Source organism: Sus scrofa, chromosome 10, assembly GCF_054392235.1.
Source record: "Sus scrofa isolate SSC_HxYL_T2T_F1_AM1 chromosome 10, Sscrofa_HxYL_maternal_Yorkshire_Landrace_v2.0, whole genome shotgun sequence".
NCBI classification, from domain to species: Eukaryota; Metazoa; Chordata; class Mammalia; order Artiodactyla; family Suidae; genus Sus; species Sus scrofa.
This window is the reverse complement of record NC_139392.1, coordinates 1,403,369-1,424,270: the sequence shown is the minus strand read 5'-3', so window position 1 is coordinate 1,424,270 and position 20,902 is coordinate 1,403,369. Positions and strand designations below refer to the sequence as shown.

At 36.8% G+C, this 20,902-nt stretch overlaps 1 protein-coding gene across 1 annotated transcript in view; it reads left to right on the top strand.

Moving 5' to 3' along the window:
* The first annotated feature begins 15,122 nt into the window (after positions 1–15,122).
* Positions 15,123–20,902, top strand: part of LOC146398751 (uncharacterized) — a 40,216-nt gene continuing 34,436 nt past the window's right edge. The window contains exon 1 of the mRNA XM_084980967.1: positions 15,123–15,209. Coding sequence (XP_084837093.1) covers positions 15,123–15,209 — 87 coding nt within the window. The remainder of the gene's footprint in view (positions 15,210–20,902) is intronic.

Genomic DNA, 20,902 nt, shown 5'->3' with positions numbered 1-20,902 from the left:
TCTTTGTAATTAACAGCCTGCATCTTAAATCAAAAAAACACTTTGGAAATTAATTTTTTCAAATAATATTATAAAGAATATTATTTAAAAGTTGAAAACTATTAAGTCTGAAGTGAAGCAAAATCTTGTTGAGAAAGAAGCTTGTCCTACTTTTCACATGTTGTTTTAAATCTGAGGTTTTTGAATATTAAACGAACAGTAGGAGTGCAGTTACTTCAGCGCCTTTTTGGGCAGATGCTGATACGGCACACCTGATATTGTTCACAGTAATGAGTACTGTCTACTTTGGGGCGACAACTGGGTATATGTCTTATTTGTTAATAGCAAGACAATTAGTCCAGATAAAGTCTGATAAATAAGATACTCTATATTTATTCAAATGACATAAAAGCCACTCGGTGTAGTTCACTGTATTTTAAATTTTGGAAAAAATATGTTTCCACATTTTAACATAAATCTCTCTCAGAGCACGATTTAGAACATGGGGAACTTGCAGGTGGTTTAGATACCCTCATCTCTGGCAAAGCTACGTGAATCTACACCTTTAAAGAGCAACCCATGCTCTGTGTAGGCCTCTCTTGCTCATTTTATTGGTACTAATTTCACCTATATTTACTGCAGTCTTTACAGGCAGATCTCTGAAGATTAATAAAATTTTAAAAATCCTTACTGATGTTATTGAATAAGGAAACCTGTTCACTGGAAGGAAAAGTAAAAACAAAAATATGAAGCATAAAATGGGAAGGTGCTATGGAAAACGCCTTAAGAAATGTCTCAGTAAACAAAAGGAAATCCATAAATAATGATTTCAACAAACCTTCAGATTGCAAATAGTCTTCATATTCTGAGAGAATGCGTCCTTGGTTCAGGATCACACTGAAGCATTATTGCTGGAGGCTCAAAGATGCCGCAGAGCACAGCATTTTTGTCAGAGGAAATAACAAATTTCCTTGGAGACATAGGATTTAAAACTTTTGTTTTTCTGTCCTACAAGGTCTTTGTAAAATATGCCAGTTTCTTAAGAGGTTACTTTATATACATGTATTAAGTACGCCCAATTCTTAGAAATTGGAATTTTCCTTTGTACTTCAATGCATTTAAATACAAAAATATACAATAAAATACCCAGAGCATGAAATGATTTTCTATATTTAGAGTGTTGGGAACATGCCATTGTTCAATACATTAAAAGCCTTTTCCCTCAGAAAAAAGAGACTATTAAAACAATAACTGTGTGACACTCAAGTATGAAATGACTGCTGCAGTTACGTGTGAAGTGTAAGAAAATCAATATGCTTAGTCCTTACTTCATTAACACCTCTTTCACGTGACCCACACACCCTCCTCTTCCGCGTCCATCTTCCTCTTCCCTCTTCCTCCTCCTATCCCTTCTTCTTCATCAACTTACTCTAGACGAAATTTGCATGCCACCTGAACTTTAAGACTTAATACTACACTTTAACACATTTTATAAAATGAATACATCTGTGTAACCCACACTAAGGTCTAGATATGAAACACCTTTATTACCCCCAAAAGTTCCCTCAATTCCTTTTGATGCCTTATCCACAAAACTGGTCCAATAGACTGTATCTGCCTATTTCAGAATTCTAGAGGGATGAAATTATATAGTGTGTACAATTTTGTGACTTCCACTTTCACTTGGAATAACTGTTTCCATGATTTAGTGTGTTTTATTCTTGTCGCTAAATACTATTTTGATAAACCCCAGTTTGTGTATCTATCCACCAGTTTTTTGCATTTTTTGAATTTGTGAGTGGATAGAAAACTGTCATACGGTCTCACAACAGTGGCGGTGCCATCGGACACTCCCTACAGCACAGGAGAGGTGTTCTGATTTCTCCCCTCATCCTCCTAACACTTGATTGGTCCCCACTCCACTTAACTATTCTAGATGCAGTGTAAGAGTATCCCACTGTGGTCTGAATTTTATTTTCCTGATAATTATATTGAGTTTTCTTTTCTATGTTGATTTGCCATATACCTATCTTCTTTTGTGAACTATACTATTTTGACTATTTTTTGAGTTGTTTGTTGTTTTATTATTTCTCTATATATCCACCACTGAGGAGAAGTGCTGAATTTACAACTATAATCATCCATTTGTCTAACCATCATTTCAATTCTATTAGAAAGGGCTTCACGTGTTTTGAAGCTCTGTTACAGCGACAATACATTGACAAATGCCACGGCTTCTGAAAAGTTCACCTTTAATCATTATGAAACGCTCCTTGTTATGGGCTGAATTGTGTACTCCCAAGAAGATATAATGAAGGCATAACTCCCAGTATCTCAGAATCTCCTTTGGAAACAGGGTCATTATAGGGTTATCACATTAAGAGAGGTAATTAATCCAAGATGATTAATCGTCCTTGCAAAAAGGTGAGGTTTGTACACAGAAAGAGACTCACCCAGAGGAAAGATGGGAGCACCGAGTGAATGTCATTTGACGGCTGGAGTTACGCTATCACAAGCCAAGGGGTTATCAAAAATTGCCAGCAACCTAGCGGAGACTAGGAGAGAGTCTGGACCACATTCTCCCCCACATCCCTCTAAAGGAACTGACTCTCCTCACACCTTGACCTCAGACTTCTAGCCACCAAAACCGTAAAACAACAGACAGATGTCTGTTTAAGCCAACAAGTGAATGGTATTGTTAGAAAGTCTTAAGAAACTATGCTAGCTATTCCTGCAGTGGTTTAGAGGAAACAAATCTAATTAGTATCCATGAGGACACAGGTTTGATCCCTGGCCTCGCTTAGTGAGTTAAAGATCCAGGATCTGGCACTGTCATGAGCTGTGGTGTAGGTTGCAGATGCAGCTCAGATCCCGTGTTGCTGTGGCTGCGGTGTAGGCGAGAGGCTACAGCTCCAATAGACCCCTAGCCTGGAACTTCCTTATGCTGGGGATGCGGCCCTAAAAAGACAAAAAAAGAAAAAGAAAAAAAAAAAAAGAAAAAAACTATTCTATCTATGTCTCTCTTTTTGCTTCATATCTTATTCTGTACTAGTTTTATTTGTATTTCACCTTTGTTCCATTATTTGATTATTAACTCTCAATTGTGACTAGGGTCAAGTATATGCTTTATTTATTAAACTCTATCTTCAAACTATACTATGGTGCTCTGCATATAATGCAATAAATGCAAAACTCACCATGTTCCTGACTCCTTTTAGTCTCTGCACTCCAACTGCACTGCACTTGTTTAGCCCCTTGAATGTGCCAGGCTTCCCGCCACAAAAGCGTCTTCTCACGTGTTGTACTCTCTGCCTGCCTCCATTTCCCCTGCACACATATAAAGTTAACTCTTGGATTATTCATGTTTACTGATATTACTACCCAGAATATTTCAGTTAGAGATGATGGCATATGTGCATATGTAATTACTATTATTGCTTCCATGCCTTGGAATTATATTAACTTGCCAAAAGAAAAATAAAAAATCAATGCTTAATTGAAGAAGATATCTAAACTCTTCTTCCTACTTAATAGGAACTTGTTTTAAAAGACTAGTGTGGATTTAACAAATACACCAAAATTTTGAGAGTGATTTAAATAATTGCTTTTAAATTAGATTCCCTGGAAATATCTTCCAACTACTATCCAAGAACGTGTGTGCGTGTTTCACTTAAGTCTCGAAATTAAACTTACTTCCAATCTAGATAATCACGTTCTGGAATGCCTATATTCATTTTCCTTTTATTTCCACAAAGACTTTGTAAGCAAGCGGCTTCTCCTTCATAGCCTGCTTTTCCTGAAGTAAAGCTTTAAGAGAAGAAGGAAAATACTTGAAGAAACTCTACTTTCCAAAGTATAATAATTTCCTTTGTTTTTCATAAATACTGAACCCTGAGAAAACGATGCATACAAAGGATATTTAATATTTTACCATTCTAAGGAGTTCCCATTGTGGCACAGTGGAAATTAATCCGACTAGTATCCTTGAGGATGAGGGTTCAATCCCTGGCCTCGCTCAGTGGTTTGGGGATCCAGCATTGCCATGAGCCATGGTGCAGGTTGCAGATGCGGCTCAGATCCTGAGGTGCTGTGGCTGTGGTGGAGGCTGGCAGCTGTAGCTCTGATTCACCCCCTAGCTTGGGAACTTCCATATGCCTCGGGTACAGCACCTCCCACCCCAAAAATGAATAAATAAGTAAATAATCAAATTTGGGGAGTTTCAGTCATGGCTCAGTGGTTAGTGAATCTGACTGGCATCCATGAGGATGCAGGTTCGATCCCTGGCCTTCCTTAGTGTGTTAAGGATCCAGTGTTGCCCTAAACTGTGGTGTAGGTTGCAGATGCAGCTCAGATCCCTTGTTGCTGTGGCTGTGGCATAGGCTAGTGGCTACAGCTCTGATTAGACCCCTAGTCTTGGAATCTCCATATGCTGTGGGTGTGGCCCTAAAAGAAAAGAAAAATTAAAAAAAATTTACCATTCGATTGGAATTTTGTGATATTAAATTATTGTCCTTGTTTACATTGGATAAATGTGTAATGTGTTCTAACACATGTCAAAAATATTCCTCCTGGAGTTCCCGTCGTGGCGCAGTGGTTAACAAATCCAACCAGGAACCATGAGGTTGCGGGTTCGGTCCCTGCCCTTGCTCAGTGGGTTAACGATCCGGCACTGCCATGAGCTGTGGTGTAGGTTGCAGACGCGGCTCGGATCCCGCGTTGCTGTGGCTCTGGCGTAGGCCAACGGCTACAGCTCCAATTCGACCCCTAGCCTGGGAACCTCCATATGCCACGGGAGCAGCCCAAAGAAATAGCAAAAAGACAAATAAAAAAAAAAAAAAAAACTTTAAAGACTTGAACTATGAAAATGAAAATAAAAGGAGTTTGACAGAGACAGCTATGTATCTTCCATTCTTCATTCTTCCCTTCACTTCCCCATTTATAATAAAACCCCCTTCAAAATGCAGTTTACATGGATACCAAAATTGAGATGTCATTTCTCCAGCAGCTAAATAAGGCCAAACGACTAATTTATGGCCAATGGGATGTGAAAAGATTTGAACTATGTAATTTCTCAATCATCCCCTTAAAATGATTGTCTGCTTCTTTCACTTTTTGCTTTCTGTGGGCTGGAATATAGCAATAGAGTGTCAAAACTTCTTATGCAAAGAGGACTATAACTTAGTGGCTGACAGTACAAAAATATCTAAGGCTGATGGGTCACATTGTAGAACCAAGCCACCCACTTGACCTGAACTCATGATCTACATTTAGTTCATCAAGTAAGAGAGAGAGGTCATGATTGCATTATATAATTTTGGTTACTTTTTACTATTAAGTCGTGCTTTTCCTATTACTTATCTTTGACTTTTCGTTTGTAAAAAGCTGGAAATCAAAACATCAAACATCAAAATTTCAAACACAGAATGAACACATCTTTAGTACAAACAGTTCACGTCTTTTCAATCTTCAGTTGGCTATCTTAGTGTACATTTTGGTAAAAACCTTCCTGCTACAACTGCTAAAAATGACAGTAAACAATATTAGTATACTTCAATATTCATTTTATATAAAATAACTTATTTACTGATTACAGTACAACATTTTACTCTTCTGAAATTGTTTTTTTCTTAGTGAGAAGTGAGTTGTACTCTATGGCATTTTTGTTATTTTATTTGTGTCCTTCTAACCAATAGTTACAAAGTAAAGCTGTCAGGATGAATCATGAATTCATTGAACTTGGTTGCCCCAAAAGCTATTTTTTTAAAAGAAAAGTTAAATAATTGTATGTTATTTGTGGGCAGAAAATTTATACTTTAATCTCTACATTTGAGAATCACTATCAAAATGATTTATGCATTTTCTGAGTATATTTTCTTACAAATACAGATTTGTATTTTGTTTTATCAAGATATAAAATTATATTTAGTCATAAACATATATAAAATTTTCTTCCATATAGATTGATCAATGTAAATATTTTACAAAAACAAAAGCTTATAATATATTTTTAAATAGATGGCTCTTAAAATCCGTGAAAGAACCCGAGCTTTTTTAGTGCCATTGTATTGTTTTCTATTATTTTGTGAATGAGTACAACTTTTATTATAAAATGGTAACAATGATATATATTTATTTGTATAATAAAGTAATTATTTCATTATTTATTTTTTCACCTTTCCTTTTTTGCCTCTGAAGACAGCTACATCCACAAGAAGCTGTTCAAGTAATTTAATGCTGGCTTTATCGGTCCCTACCTCATATATTTTCACTCAAGGATTAATAAAAGCATGCTCATTCCTCAAAGGGTGATAAAGTCTGGGTCTCTTATAGTGATTTATATTTAATGGAGAACACAAACATAGCTTTAGAAAAATATAGCAATCAATGTGGATGTTGGTTTTTAATAAGATAATAAGTATAAATGTCAAGAGTTCATCTGGCTTATTTAAGTCACTGAGTGAAAAGCATTTATTCATTTTTCTTTCCAGGCTTATTCAATTAAAAAATATTGTCTGCATATTTCATCAAGAGGGAAAGTAAATGAGCAAATAAATTATGGAAGCTGCAATCCTTTCACCGACTTCAAAATGTGAAGTTTTTGGTATTTTTCCTAATTTTTATATAAATTAACTTTTCAAGTTAAAAATTGAGTGAATTAATATGAAAACATTTAATAAGCTGTAAAGCATATAATATAAAATTTTGTAATGATGGATACAAATTCTTACTCTCTTCTAATTTCTGTACATTATATTGCAGATATACACTGTATAACTGAAATATTAAACACAGAGTATAATATATATTTTCCAAGGCTACTCAAACTTAGAGATACATAGTAATAATTTAATAAAGATACAAGTAATATTTTTAGCTCAATTTTCTCCAGTATAGTTTTAGGAATCCAAGTCCCGCTTCAAGTTCTTTTCAAATTGTTAAGAAAATCCCTTCTGCCTCTTAAAAAGGGACTTTATTTTATTAGGTCTATCAGTTTTATTAAAATGAATTTGCAGGCAGCCATTTCCACATGTAACAGATATTTTGCGTATATTTAAATTTTTTATATATGTTGAAATCTCAGAATTCCATTTCAAAACACTAATACATGAAATAACCAACTCCGACAGCTTCTTGAATGTACACAGAAATAAGCTAAGCTAATTTTTCCTTTTTTTTTTTAGGGTCACACTCGTGGCATGTGGAGGTTCCCAGGCTATGGGTCGAATTAGAGCTGCAGCTTCCAGTCTACACCGCAGCCACAGCAACACCAGATCAGAGCTGTGTCCACGATCAACACCACAGCTCATGGCAATGCCGGATCCCTAACCCACTAAGCAAGGCCAGGGACTGAACCCCTGTCCACACAGACACTAGCTGGGTTTGTTAACCACTGAGCCAAGACACAATTTCTTAAATTTCCACCTCAAAGAGTCTTTTCTCACAGTTTAACAAATCTCAGTAAGTAACAACCTATTTCTTCCTGCTTACCCCAAAACAAACAACAACCAATGCAAATGCCTCAACAAAACTGACCTCCTTACCCTCTACATCACATTAAAAGCATCATCAGCTAATTCTTTCCTTACCTCTTACAAAATAGTTCCTCCATCTTTTTTTTTTTTCTTTTGTCCTTTTAGGGCTACACTCACGGCATAGGGAGGCTCCCAGGCTAGGGGTCTAATTGGAGCTGCAGCCGTTGGCCTACACCACAGCCGCAGCAACACCAGACCCAAGCTGCATGTGCGAGCTACACCAAAGCTCCCAGCAACACCAGATCCTTAACCCACTGAGTGAGGGCAGGGATCAAAGCTGCAACCTCATGGTTCCTAGTTGGATTCGCTTCCACTGCGCCACCACGGGAACTCCAGGTCCTCTGTCTCATTTCCACTTTGCAATGTCTATCCTGGAATAGTCACTGCAGGAGTTTTCCGATAGCTCTCTTTTTTCCAGCTTTGTCCTACCACAGTTTCTCTTCATGTAGAAGTGAGGGTGTCTCCTTGTCTAAATGTTCACAGATGTCCCTCTGGGTGGAAACAGACAGTAGTTTGAGGTGTTACAACGGCTCTGCGTCTCCTTCAGAGGAAAACCCAAAGTTACAGCGGCCTCAAAGCCTAAAATATCTAGGCTTTTGCAAACTCCTGGGCTCCGTTGCCTTTCACAACAAACATGCCTCCACCTGAGGGCCTTAGTATTTTTCTCTTTCTAGAATTATCTTCCTCTATACATCTTTGTAACTCATGCCATAACTTTCTTTGGGTGCTGCTCAAACATAAGCTTTCCAGATAATTTTCTCATACACTCATAAGGAATATTCTACTCCTTATATACCCCTATCTACTAAGTTTACACAGCCTCAGCCTGTCATCATTTCATTTTATATAGATATAACAGACATAAATTATTTACTATCTATTCTATTATCACACACACACACACACACACATACACACAGTTTGTCTCCTAAACACCAGAATTCAATCTTTGAAAGAATGATAGAGATTTGTTCACATGGATTTTATTTCTAATGAATTCCTAGAGCCTTGAACACTACCTAGAACAAACAGGAATTTGATATACGTCAGTAGAATATATTAACTATAGAAAAAGAGTCTTTCTTTGAACTGTGTTAAAATTATCACCTTATCTTCCTTATGAGAATGTATACACAGCACACTTTTGAGAAATGTACATGTGTGACTGGGTCAAAATTAACACAAGGGCTAAAACATATCTCTCTCCCCTATTAGACATATTACTACTTTCCATTTGCTTCCTGTATTTCTTTGTCTCCCAGTCACACATTAACTTACAACCGCAATTCAAATAAAATCCTCAACAGACATCAACTTCTATTGCCAAGACTGCAAATACTTTGTTCTTGCTAAATTTAATAAATACTTCCATTCCTATTTGACTTGTTGGTGACATACAATGCTATTAAATACAACATTCACATAACACAATTCTCTTTTTCCCCCCGTCTGCCCTTTTTTCGCTGATACTTATCCTTTGAATGTTCTTTTTCAGGCCTCTGGGTCTGTATTTTATTCTCAGGTAGATAATGTGCTACATATATATATTTCAAAATAGATTTTTGAATAATATAAATGTTGAATAAAAAGGTAGTATGCATTTTTCTTTGAATCATTATTTATTACAGAAGAGAATATAACTATAAATTTCAAATACCATTTTATTATGAAACGTGAAGAATACAACTTTTTGAATAACAACCTTTCTTTCTCTATATATGTATATATAGACATAAAGTTTATCTACAATAACCGTACGTCTATATTGAATATAATCAGAAGTACATAAAAGGATTATTTACAAAAGTAACAAAATAATTTCATATGAAAACTGTCAGTGGGTAAAAATAATATTAAATCTAACATAAGAATGTTGATTTAACAAAATAAAATGTAATTTCCATAGTCATATAAAATACAAGTAATTAAAAATATCTGGTGGCAAAAAACATTTTTGCTATATTAATAAAAGCAAGGAAAATAATAACTTTTGAAATTTTATATTTGAAAACGATCTTGAAATAAACTTTTTTTTTTTTTTTACCAGAATGTAGATGTTGACCAGCATGAGGGTAAGTCTTTCTGTAGAATAAATATTAGGGGCCTCCACTGTTCTTTCAAGTTACAATCTAATTATTCAATACTTTATATTTGCTCCCCATATATTAGGATGTCTGAGATAGTTGCTGGGAGAGTATACTGCATAAAAAAATGAATGCAATTTAAAAATAGAAAACTACACATTTTTGTGCATAAAAGCATCATTTTCATTCTCTCAAGGGTAACTATTTGACCACTTACCTCCAATTAATTAATTGGAGAATTAACTTTTGGCTTTTCCCGAGTAAACACCCATAATACAAAACCTCTTCAGGTAGTTCTCTCCTTCATTTTTTTTTTTTTTTTTTTTTTTTTGGTACCTAACTCAAATTCTGGCATCACTTTCAACTCCTTGCATTATGAGTTCCAGATTTCCAACTTCATGAACCCAGTTTCCTACATTTGAAACAATTCACTGAATACTCCGCATATATTTATGCCTCACTAAAACTGTGGCCCACCTATAAGTGACACTACCCTTTACAGTACTTTTAGATATAAAACCTTTATTCCTACTCACCCTCTATCTGAAAGTAAGTAAATTCAGTCTTCCTAACTGATCAATTCCACCTCCAGACAATATTATCTCACTATTTTAAAAATAGTTTATTTTTTCTGCAGTGCTCTCTACCACTCCCCATTGCTGAGTTCTATAAACTGACAAAACACACTTTTTCATTCACTGCTATCCCATTCTTGACTCAGTTTCTCAAAGCTGACCAATCATATAGCAGTCTGTCCTCTCAGATCTCTAGTCTTTGATTATATTCAAAGAGTCAAAGACCCTCTTCTATGGGTTTGATCAGTTGCCACTCCCATGCCACATCCCAGAATTTGCCATTAATCCATACTCTTTAGGCTCTCATTAATGGCACACTAATTGAGAGGAACTTCTATCCCTCGTACCTCCATACTCAAGTGTACTTTGCAAGTTAATGCATTTATCCTCTGATCTCAACCAGACGAGGATCCAGGGTCAATCTGAAGGCATCCTTTGATGATCAACTAAATCTCCTTTGCCTTTTATCCTTTTACCACCTATAAGACAAAACCCTAATTCTAGATCAATATTCATGGTTTTTTCTATTCTATTTTGAACTTTCTATACTCTTAACCAAATACCTGACACTCTAAATCTCTCCAATCTCAGCTACTGATCTCCTTATCCAGTTAATACTAAATAAAATAATGTCAAGGAGAAGATATCAGAAGAGAACATCTTTAACTTTCTACCACCAAGTAAACAAACTACAAATAAACAGCCTTAATGTTTTCTTACTTATTTCTTAAGTGAATTTTTATTGGGTAAGATGACAATAATGTTTCTGAATATCTTCATCATTTTTGGCTAATGCCCTTTAATTTTTTTTTTCTGATGGCTTCCTTCCCTGTCTATCCAGCCATTATTTGTCGGAGTTCTTCAGTAACCTCTTATGTGTATATTCTCTTCTCACTTTATATGTCATCTTCAGGTGACCACAATGAGTCCAGTGACCCCAACTGTCTCTAGCCTTGACCAATCTTCTCACTCTCAGATCTACATACCCAACCTGCCCCCTGATATCTCAACTTGGATTGAGATACCTCAACTACAGGTGCTGTTAGGCATCTCATATTTACCAGATTCACAGACGATACTGTGACTGAAAAAAAATAAAAATACAATAGGAAAGTTGTGAGTTATGTTTTATTTGGGGCAAAATGAGGATGATAGCCTGGGAGACAGCATCTCAGTTCTGAGGTTACTAGCTCCAAAGAGGGAGGGGGACGTCAGTATTAACATGTGATATTACTGAAGGGAGGTATGTGCAGTCAATCATACATTCTGGAAGAGGCTTCCTGCTATCCTTGAGGAGCAGGTGCCACCATTAATGATTTCAGGGCCTACCTAGAAACGAGAAGACACAAGGATCTGGGTTCATAAGATCTCCTAAAATGTCTAACTATCCAAAGGTCTGTTTTACAAGTTTTTCCCAGAGCACAGAGAGCCTCATTCCTGATCTCCACCCTAAACTCCTTTCATGGTCTGTTGAAGCTTAGTGGCTGCAGAGGCTAATGATTCAGTCCTTACAGAGGCAGATGGTAAGTGCCAATTTTTAGCGGTCAATATGAACATCTCTTTACCAAAACTGCTCATTTATTAGTCTTCTCTATCTCAGTGCTTGATATTACTAACCAAGTTTATGCCACAAATAAAAAAAAGTGACACAGTTTTCAAAATCTAATCCTTTCTAAATCCAAATAGTCAATCTTTAAATTTGATCAATTTTACTCCACATATATTGCTTCTCTCATTCTCTCTAGTCCCACTGTCACTACTGCAGTCCATGCTAGAACCATTCCTTACCTAGACTATTAAGTTTCTTTCTGGTCTCCAAACTCAATTACTAAGCAATGCCAACAATTTTACACTGAAACTAGAGGAATATTATTGTTTATCATTATTAGTATTTTACTTAAATTTTCTGGCCACCCCACAGCATATGGAATCCCCAGGCCAGGATCAGATCACAGCTGCAGTTACAACTTATGATACAATTGTGGCAGTGCTGGATCCTTAACCCACTGTGCTGGGCCAGGGATCAAACCTGGCTTCCAGCACTGCCGAGTTGCCACCAATCCTGTTTGCTCTACAACAGGAACTCCAAGAGGGATATCATTTTAAATTTCAAAATATACTTCTGAACTCGGTAACTTAAATGTTTTTTACTTTGCGCAATCCTTAGGATGGTGTTCAGAAATCTGTACTGCGGTCGACAATACCCTTGCATGGTTTTGTACATTTGTTTTTGCTCAACTGTGGCCACAATCTCTGGAGTTGTTTTGCCTCAGCAATATGCAACTACATTTGTTTTTTTTTGTTTGTTTGTTTTTTTGAAAATTACCTTCTGTCCTGCTTTAGAGCCTTCCTGATGCTCCTTTTGCTATCTTTCCCCTTCCTCATTAGGTTACCTAATTCTTATTTGCGTTTTATGGCCCATCTAAATGCTGCTACTCCACACCAGGCTCATTCATTCATTTAGTTGCTTCTCATCTCTCTGCGTTTGTCTTTATTATGCTGATCATGCTTAAGTTAGTGGTTTTTCTTCCAGATGGGAAATATCTTTTTGGGTAAGAATGTGCTTGTCTTATTCATATTAGTGTATCTGGCATCTGTTACAGTCAAATATTGTTGAATGGTACATTTCTTGAAATAATGTCTCACTGTAATTTTGTTCACATTCTACTTTTTGTGGAATGTGTATGTGTTTGTGTATGTGCATGCACTTTACTGGAGGTGGATTCTTATTTCATTTCCCTTTTCCCTTTTACTAGAAAGTGAGCAAACGACAGGCTAAGTTAGCTCCCTTTCTGGTCACAGACTAAAATCTGACCTCACGCAGCTGCTGGCAGTAAGACACTTCTAGATTCAGGGTCACACCTGCCCAGTCACTGACTGCTGTCTGTTTACGGCATCCAGTATTTAGTGGACTCTGACATGTTTTAGTATTCACTGAAGCCCAGTATCTGCTACGCTTGAGATAGCAGGCGAGAACCCCTTGCCATGAATCAAATTCTTATACATACTTCAACATTATTTTTCTAGTCCACAGGTGTGGATTTCAGCCTTTGTTTCTTGATTTTTTATTTTTTTTCCTTAAGATATTCCACTTATGAGACCTACTCTGAATCACTTTTTTATCTGGCCATAACTTTTCTACCTACTACCAGCACATTATTTTTGTTTGGGAATATAGTCTACAGTAGGACCATCTAGAATGAAGATAATGCTTATGGATTCATTTTGAATATAGGTACTTCCTAAAGCTCTTCTGGCCAAGAATGGCAAATTTCGCACCATTCCGCATTTCTCATGAACCTTTAGCTGGTCTCAATTATGGGTAAAAACAGTCAGATAATATACTTCTAGTCAATGGAGCTATATATTTATGCAGGCTGGGTACATCAAAATTCCTATGTAGTGATCCACTCTCTCTTCCACATCTGCTGGCTAGACATCAACACACACAAAGATCTTGGACTTTCAGTAAGAAATATGTAGGCTGCCATTTTGTTAAGTTATTGTGATTTCAGTTCTAGGTATTTTGGCCATAAGATTCTTTGCCACAAGTAGTATCTCTGCAAGCAGTTTTGCCACACAACTAATTAGTTGTAAGATAATACTTACCTAAAAGATAAAATAATGAAAATAAAATAAAAGAGGGGAATTAGTAGGGGCATAATGAAATATAAGAAATTAATAAAATCTTTTAAATATTGCAGAAAATGAAAATGCAAGACCTATTTGAATACATTTAAAATATGTGTAGAATGTGACAAGGTGCACGTTACTGATTTTATTTTGTCAATTTTTACCTAAGCACTTATCTTCAAAGTCTTTCACTCATAATATGATTCAGTTTTGTCCCTGTTATTTTGTCTCCTCACTCAGTGTTGCATGACTTCTTTTATGCTAAAATTTTTTCCTTCATTAAGACAGGAATAAGCTTTCAAATACTAGGATGCATATTGTAATGAGCTTTGCACTGTGCAATGAAAGTATTGCACACTGTTGTGTTCTTGGTATCTTGTCACATGTCCACTAATAGACACTCGAAAGTTAAATGGGAAACATGGGCCCGATTCTCTGGACAGAGCCTTTGGCTTCTTTCTCCTCCAACGTAATATGTTTCAAAAGGAGAAATCCACTCTTGGGGTGAATCATCATCATCTGTCAGGTGGGTAAAGCCGTTGATAAAGTGGTAGACTGGAAGAAATTCTAAATCTGTAATGTATTTAATTTTTTGTGTTAAATTCAGCATCTGTTTGATAGTACAACTTTGGCCCAGTATCAGAGATTGTGTTGTCAACAAATTTTTCCATATTGAACAAACAGCCAGTTATAGTTTCACTTGGGTGTGTCTTAGAGAAAGTGATGATATTCTTTTTCTCAAAGTTGATTGTCAAGGATTAAGATCTAATGTTGGACATAAATTCTTTATTAAACAAAAAAAATCTACTCTAGCCTATTATCTATTCACATTTCCCTGGAAGTAAAAGAAACAGATGAGGAATGTTGCTATTTCTTACCAACACAGGTAACATATGTAACTGTTAGTATGTATCTGGGCGACATTTAAATTTTCCATGCCCTCTCTTTATATCTCACCAAATTATCTAAGCCAAATGTTATGCCAAAACACCAAAATTCTGTCTACATTATGTTTTCTACTATCAAATAGCAAAAAAAAAAAAAAAAAAAAAAATCACCATTTTTAAGAAACTTACAGCCTTAAGGAATCACATAACCATTTCTTTTGAGGGACAGGAGGGGCTTAATTCTTCCTTTGCTTCCAGATCCTAGTATTAAATGATAGAGGTGGTAAAGAGAGCAGTAGAGAGCAAGCTATTGCACCTAAATCATCCAGAGCATTAATAATTAATGCCCTCAAAGGCTGTTGTGAGTAAAGCTGACGCCCACATCTGCCACAGCTTGCTGAGCTTTGGGTTTGGACAGGTGGAAGGGTGACTATGCTCACCGAAGGATGTGCAAACCGTTGTTACCATTTTCCAGTATACTGTGCCGTCCGCTTTACACTCCCTTATGTCATATTTCTGGTAAGTTTTCTTATCACCTCATCTTGGAACGAGCTGATTTACAGAGTTGTTATCATGCACTATTTGAAGAATGCGTGTCTACTCTTCACTGCATAGATCATTAAGGTTTCTTTAATGTAAAAACGGGAATACTGCATCAATGGAAAAATGAAACCACTGTCGACCAGCTGAAATCAAGCTGTCAGTTATTTTTTAAGGCAATATTTCCCTTCAGCTGATTAGTTGTGCAGCAAATTGTTTGTGGTAAAACTGTTTTCACCAAAGATGTTTCCAGTAAAAATACTGGATACTGTGATTTCAAGATTCTATGTGTTCAGCAATTCGTATTATTTTAAGGAATATATTCACCACCATTTAGTTTACTTCACTGGAAAATTCTGGCCTGAGATTATCTTTTTGTTTGCTGACGAAGAGGGCACTGCCACAAGGTGTACTGCCAGACATTGCTTCAATCAGCTTTGTCTCGGCCATAGGTGGGCCCATATATATCAGCAAACAGGCAAATTTTCACGTGCCTTGCATAACTTGCATATAGCTGAAGATATAATTTAATATATTTAACATATAACAACATATTTCCTTTCATAGTCTTAATAAATAATCAGACAAAAAATCATTTGTATTGAGATTTAAGAGCAGATATATGATATGAACAATGATTCACTTTGCTGTAAACCTGAGGCTAATACAATATTGCAAATCAATCACACCCCAATAAAACTTAAAAAACAGAATTGAACAAGGGAGTTTCCCTTGTGGTGCCATGGGAATGAATCTGACTGGTATCCATGAGGATGCGGGTTCAATCCCTGGCCTTTCTCGGTGGGTCAAGGATCCAGTGTTGCTGTGAGCTGTGGTGTGGGTCACAGATGCAGCTCGGATCTGGTATTGCTATGGCTGTGGTGTAGGCTGGCAGCTATAGCTCTGATTCGACCCCTAGCCTGGGAACTTCTTTATGCTACAGGTGCAGCCCTAAAAAATCCAAAAAACAAACAAACCAAAAAGAATTGAAGGGGAGCAAGTGAGTTTTACTTTATGAATACTAATGATTAACATTTTCCTGGTAGTTACTATGTGCTAGGCATTTTTCATATGATATAAAACTAAAACTGTGAAGAAAATTGAAAAGTGTAAAGACATTTCTTTTATGATAAACCCAGCTATTATAGCGTATCTCCAGCCAGTCTTTGTATCTACAAACCTCATTATGAATCTCTCTTGTATATTTCTCATTCACTCAATTTTGGTGTGCACGAATTCGCTAGACATTCCGTTTCCAATCCAGCAGTGCAAAAGGAATAAATCAACCTTCTGACAGTCAACTCCCACAGCCAATGTGGTTGCACCACACACTTGAAAATAACTGTCATTATTCTGTACCAGAGGAATATAGGCTAGTACTTTCAAACACACCTACCATTTGAATTGGAAATTTAAATTCACAAATGTCCATCACTGCAACACCTTAGACTTAGGACTCTTATGATCAGATACTTTGTGTGAAATGATTTTCACATATTGGAAGATTGTCATTACACACTGAGGTAACCATTCTAAATAATAGAAGAATGTGGTGAATGCATTAAGCAAAAGAGAAATGAAATATTTACCAGAACATTCATATTGATGTGCCTAAGAAATATACCACAACAAAATTTCTATTAGTTACAGCACAGTTTTTAGGTGTAATAAGGTTTCTCGTATACAAAACACAGTCAGATAAATGAAAAAAAATATGAATCAGAAAAATAGGGCAAGATTTACCTTCTATTCAATAAAAAACCTAGAGATAGATGCTGTGAAGCCCTGGGGTCCTGGAGTATTACCAGCACTGGCTCCTTTATGAACTCATAAGAGTGTATGTTAAGGGACAGGGACAGTTGTTCAGGGAACTAAAGAAATCAACTCAGAAATTTTCTTTCATAGCACTATCTTTACTAAATCTCCCTCCGTCCCTCCTTTTATTCCGTCCTTTTATTCTCCCTTCTTTCCTTTCTTTCTTCATCTACTTTTCACTGCCTTTCCTGCACAAGATTTATTCGAGTGCCTTAAAGGAAAGGCAAAGTCTAAATACTGACACACATACCCATATAAGTATATGCTACTAAAACAAAAGCTCTATCTTATACAAACTGATGAGGAAAAGAAATAAAAACATGCTTGGGTACAGCCTTATTCCTGGAAAGGAATAAAGCATCATAATTCATATATAGCCAAAACTTCATAGATTAGAAGTAGCCCAGAGGAAAGGGAAGATACATATAACTAGAAAAGTCAAAAGTGAAAGTTTTCTTGAGTAAATAAAAAAATTAACTAAACACATAAGTGGAATTTAGTTTCAATTTACTGTCTTACTGCCCAATATGTATTCATTTCATTGCACACATAGGGCATATTAAATTGCAATAATGTTACGTCTGATATAACATGATGTCTATATCTGCAATGCAAATTATAGCTACCCTTTCCCAAAGAATTATAGCCACAATTTTATAAGGTGCAAAATATTTTAACAGTCTTACTGTTTTGATACTAGTTGTGATTTCTAATGGGTACATCATTCTGAGGTTGAACACAACTTCATCTTACCCAATGCACCCAAACATAATGGCGGAGTGAAAACAAAATGTCTGCAGAAGTAACTTTCCTTTAAAAAAAGAATGAAGTTGGGGAAAAATAATTTATAGCATATTCTCTATTGAAGTCTAGGAAAAAATAACAAAACAAAGCAAATCATTTTCATGCCCAGTAGACTAGTATTGCTTAGGTCAGTCAATTTAGCTGTCTCCAGATTTGTTTACTGGAATTATACTCCTTAAAGTTTACCTATTAGGAGAAAGAGAAATTAGGACCATCTCGGTCTGTATTGGATGCTGTAACAAAATACCTGTATGCTGCAAACAGTAAACACTTATTTCTCCCAGTTCTGTGGACTGGGAACTCCAAGAACAAGCTGCTAACAGGATTATGGTCTGGTGGAGAGGCTCTTCCTTACCTGCAGCTGGCACCTTCTTCCTGAATCCTCCCCCGGGGAAGAGGATGGGATCGCCAGGGAGCCTGGTAAGTGCAGGAATCCTATTCTCTGGGCTCCACTCTCATGATAGACAGAAGTACTTCCCAAAGATTCCACTTTCTAATGCCTTTGGGCATAAGGATTTCAACACATGAATTTTGAAGGGAGGCAAATATCCAGACCACAGCAAGGGGAGATATTTGACAGTTGTGAGGTTTCTCCAACAAGACACCTCCTTTAGTATCTCACTGAGCTAGATTTCTATTAGGAATTACGTTTTAGTAACCAACACCAGAAACTTGATAATGGACTTCGTAGTTTTCTCTCTAATTATCAGACTTCATAGATATTTGCGTCTTTTCAACCCTTGGATTACTGGCTTTTATGGAGGTACAGAGCTAATGTTAATTGGCATATGTCTCTAGAAACCATGATACAGCCCAGCTGATAGTTAAAATGAAACCAATCTTTAGTTATTATAGAGATTTTCAGCAGCAAGATATGCAATTCTATATTCTAATTCTATACTGCAAGCAAATATTTAGGAAAAATCTATAGTAGTGATTTAAAGGAGAAATATATATAAATGTGTATGTGTATAAAATATTCTAATAGTAATCTTGAAAAAAAGTAAAAATTACTGGTGTTGATAAGTGATTTATTTTATTTAATCCAATATATCTAAAGTTCCAAAATCTTCTCATCTCAACATATAACCAATACAAAGCATACTCTACTTTGTTTATGTAATTTCTTTTTTTTTTTTTTAATGGCCGCACCCATGGCATATGGAAGTTCCCAGGCTACAGGCTGAATTGGAGCTGTAGATGCCGGCCTACACTACAGTGACAGCCACGCCAGATCCGAGCCACATCTGCCACCTACACCACAAGCTCACGGCAACGCCGGATCTGTAACCCACTGAGCGAGGCCAGGGATCAAACCTGCACTCTCATGGATGCTAGTCAGATTCATTTCCGCTGAGCTATAATGGGAACTGCTGTTAATGCAAAGTTTTTGAACTGCAGTGTGTATTGCGTTTTCCACACTTAAAGCATCTTTTAAGTGCTCAAGAGCCCTAGCATTCTGCTACTGGACAGTGCAGAGAGATCAAACTTTTCCATTTCTTCAGATCCTATTTTTATCCCTCACCCACATTCATGATTCTCACTCAATTGTACTGCCACTAAGTTTATCTCAGAGTAGAACAGTTATCTGCCCCATTATTATTTGCACCCATTCCTGATTTCTGGCTAGAAACAACAACAAAACAGGGATGATACTGAAGGTTTTGATCTGCTTTCCTAAAGACCATCTTGCATGACTGCAAGAAGTATTCAACCAACTTCAATGTTTTACATATTTCTCCAGCGTTCTAAACCTCAAGTCTCAGTCAATCCTGAATCCCAAACCAAATCAGTAATAATACGTTTTAAGGCCATCACTTGTCGCATTCTGGGCCCATGTACCTGTTTTCTATACTACGTATGCTGTCTTCTGTTCAGAGTGAACAATCCAGCCGTGACTCTGGTCAGAAAAGGGTGTGCACTGGAACTAATAACCACAGTGCAGGGCAGGCTGAGCCAAGACCGGAGTCCAAAACATTAAATATGACCAAGGCTCTGATTTTTCTCTTTCCCTCTGGTCCAGCTTGTCTCTGTCAGTATTCTTCGTAGAAATGCTCCGTATCAGGACAAATACAATTGTGAGACTTGTGCTCCACAGCTTCCCTGACCCTCAGAAAAGGAATCTGTCTTCTCAGCATCCAAGTATCAGTCAGATCCTACCCCTACTTAGTAGCTTTTGCACCAAGGCATCAAGCAGAGGGGGTACCCAGCCAGTCAGGGACGCAATGAGTGTGGCATCTCCAAAGTGGTCCTACAGGTGTAGGAAACAAAAAGACATGAAACCCAAAAATCCTTACAGTCCACTAGAAAGAGGCTTTCATCTGGAGACATAAGGTTCGACATTATCTGTTTGGCTTAAGCAGTCAAGACAAAATATCTCAGGATAGTTCTTTTATAACAACTCAGAGCAATCCTAATTAGCTACTGTTTTTCCTAGCTGCAATACACATATGGTAGGAGTATACTTTTAATACTTAATATGTATTCTTATCAGTGTTTCATTAATTTTTTCTATCCTTGCCCAAAGCCTTGAGCCAGCCGTATGAATACATGCCAAATACTACCTCACGCACGATTATCAAAGTGGAAGTAGAGATCAAACACATACATCTTGGTTTGTTGTTTCTACATTCAAAGCTGTGGCCCAAGTATAAAACGGAAACTATTTTAAAACAGATTCAGGTCATTTTTCACTGCCTTGAGGCTAGATGACTATTCCACAGACTTCAGAATGGCCTCAAGGGAAGTCCTGGGATGTGCGGTGTAACAGCCGTGAAGGAACTCACACCCCCACATTAGCAGGTGCTGATTTAAACCAGGGAGCCTCATGGGGTCCAGGGTCTGGAAACCACCAGCCTCCCCCCTAGAGCTCAATGCATCTTACATTTGCAAAACATCTCACATTTCTACATGTACCTGCCTCAGAAATGGCGTCTCTCAACAAAAGTCTGTACTTCATTCCTTGGTGAAGCCTGTCCTTGCCTTGAGATCTGGCGCAGCCACTGTTTCAGGTTTCCCGTGCTGACTAAATATTTTTCCGTGTCCCAGGAAAC